The 2,401-nt window shown below is 42.3% G+C and overlaps 1 protein-coding gene across 3 annotated transcripts in view; it reads left to right on the top strand.

The window, feature by feature from the left end:
* The first annotated feature begins 758 nt into the window (after window positions 1-758).
* Window positions 759-2,401, top strand: part of LOC102670954 (T-box transcription factor TBX10-like) — a 7,808-nt gene continuing 6,165 nt past the window's right edge. For 2 of the 3 annotated variants that reach the window (XR_004151407.1, XM_031513585.1), the window contains exons 1-3: window positions 759-939; window positions 1,014-1,357; window positions 1,782-2,033. Coding sequence is in view for 2 of the 3 variants with exons in the window: in XM_031513585.1 (XP_031369445.1) it covers window positions 810-939; window positions 1,014-1,357; window positions 1,782-2,033 (726 nt within the window). In the remaining variant the exon portion in view is untranslated. The remainder of the gene's footprint in view (window positions 940-1,013; window positions 1,358-1,781; window positions 2,034-2,401) is intronic. The other variant, XM_031513586.1, reaches the window with a different exon arrangement.

Raw genomic sequence — 2,401 nt, 5'->3', positions numbered from 1 at the left:
GGGTACAGATCGGAGAGTGATGTACCGATGATAAGCCACGAGATGTAGTCGACTCGGGGGAGTTCTTTCTGATTCATCCGATGCCCCGCGTTTCTCGCCGCGGCTTTAAGCCTTGTCAGCGTCCGGATCTCGAGGTGAGGACAAGCCCTGTTGACGAGAGGTGTGAGATCCCGTCGTGAGATGTCGAGCAACCTCTGATATTCGCCCAGGATCTCGAACCTCGCTGATTGCCTTGAAACGCTTAATGAGCGGTCACGAAAGATAAGCATTCTACGAATCTCCGTTCGCCGATTTCCTTTTCTTTTCTTTTTCTTTTTTTTTTTTTTTTTTTTTTTTTTTTTTTTTGCCACTCCTCGGTGTTTCGAGTACAAAGACAAACGGTTTTGCATCTCTTGCGGTATTTTCGCGCGCCCGATTGTTTTATGCGAGTCGAAGAGTTTAGTTCCGCCCCCCCTCCTCCTCAGGAAGGAAAACAGTGTCTTGGCCGAGGAAAGAAATGAAAAAAGATTGTACAAGTGCTTGAAATTGTTTTGTTGTGCTTTTGTGAAAGTTTTTTGTTACTCGTCGAGTAGTGATCAAAATTGTGCGCGATCAAGATCGCGAAGAGGAAGTTTCTTTCTTTTTTTTTTTTTTTTTTCTTCTAAATAAAAATCTCCGAAAATATATATATATATATAAATTTTTAAACGTTATTACGATTATATTAAAGTAAAAGTTTTCGATTTCGAGTAAATAAATAAGTTTATTATTAATAATTATTAAAATAAACGGACAATCATTTCATTGATGCGACTCGAGAATATAAAAAGATGCAACAGCAATATGATCAACGACACGATATCACCGCTGATTGTTGTTACCAACAATGGATCTCTCATCATCAGAGCCAGCACGGTCAACCCGTGACGAATTTACCGTCTCCGATGCAACAAATGGAAGGTAGTTTCATTGTGCGCGTTCCTTCGAAATTTCCCCCCTTCTCCTTTAATTAATCGTTATCATCGTTTATTTAGCATGTTTACAATCGGCGGGAAGGGTGAAGCGATCCCGCAGCCCGAATCTGTCGAAGGGATCGTTGACTGCCCAACCAACGAATTCCACTCCCGTCTCCTCGTCGGCCGCCGTCGAGTCCCAGCGCAACGATAGCAACAACAACAATCATCATCACGGCGATCATCATCCGACCGAGAACGGCGCGAATTCGTCGGAGGAGATTTGCTCGAAGAGGCCTCTTCACCCCGCCCTTGTAGGCGCCGGGGCCGCCCTCGAAGCGAAACCACTTTGGGAAGAGTTTCATCAATTGGGGACGGAAATGATCGTCACCAAGGCTGGAAGAAGGATGTTTCCTACTTTCCAGGTATTAACCCTTTCACCGAGCGAAAAATGTGCACGGCACTGCGAGAAAGATCGTTGCGGATCGACCTCGGTGTTTATTGAAAAAAAAAAAAAAAAAAAAAGAAAAAAAAAAAACTTTCCTCGAAACGGGATATTTATAACTTCTAAACACGCTCGCATTTAATTACACTTTGGAACTCAAATAACGTTACGGAATATAATAATAATAATAAATGTCAATAATGGTATTGCGAGGAAACAAACGATAAAAACAAAATACCGATGCAACTACGTCTCGAGAGAAAGATAGTCGATAAAGAATAATTCGAGTCGCTCGTTATGCGTATTATGGTCGTCAGTGGTATTTTATGGAGAGCGTATTATAAGAATAAAAGTTTGCTTCTATAATACGTATATATAAATGTATAAATATTTAATACTTGCAGTGTCGATTCTTCGGATTGGATCCCGCCACCGATTACCTCCTCGTCATGGATTTCGTACCCTGCGACGACAAGAGGTACAGATACGCTTTCCACAGCAGCGCTTGGGTGGTTGCCGGCCGAGCCGATCCGGTCTCGCCCCCGAGGATTCACGTACACCCTGACAGCCCCGCGAGCGGAGCTCACTGGATGAAGCAACCGGTCTCCTTCGATAAGTTGAAACTCACCAACAATCAGCTCGACGACAATGGGCACGTAAGTTGATGATTTAATAACCACGATTACGATATTTTTTTTTTTTTTTAAATTTATTAAATTTCGTCGAGAAATGTTATGGAAATGTTTCTAAAATATTAAAATCGATCTGGAAATCGATTTGAAACAATGGTTTTTAACGCGTTAAAAATAGAGAAACACCTGGGCAATAAAATAGAACGAGGGACAGCGAGAGAAGTTTTCACGGCGGTATCGCGTTCCATGTGTTTGTCGTTTACGGACGAGTTCGCCTTAATTGACCTGAGATACGAGCCTGCCTACCGCGAGCAATTACAACGGTGGAACCTACACGTTGTTAATTTTTATGAGATAATTCGTCTTTTAATGTCTCGTCCTTCCTTCTCTTC

This window comes from Apis dorsata, unplaced genomic scaffold (assembly GCF_000469605.1).
Source record: "Apis dorsata unplaced genomic scaffold, Apis dorsata 1.3 scaffold_681, whole genome shotgun sequence".
In the NCBI taxonomy this organism is placed as follows: Eukaryota; Metazoa; Arthropoda; class Insecta; order Hymenoptera; family Apidae; genus Apis; species Apis dorsata.
Note: the sequence above shows the minus strand (reverse complement) of the source record. Positions and strands in the feature narration are given on the sequence as shown.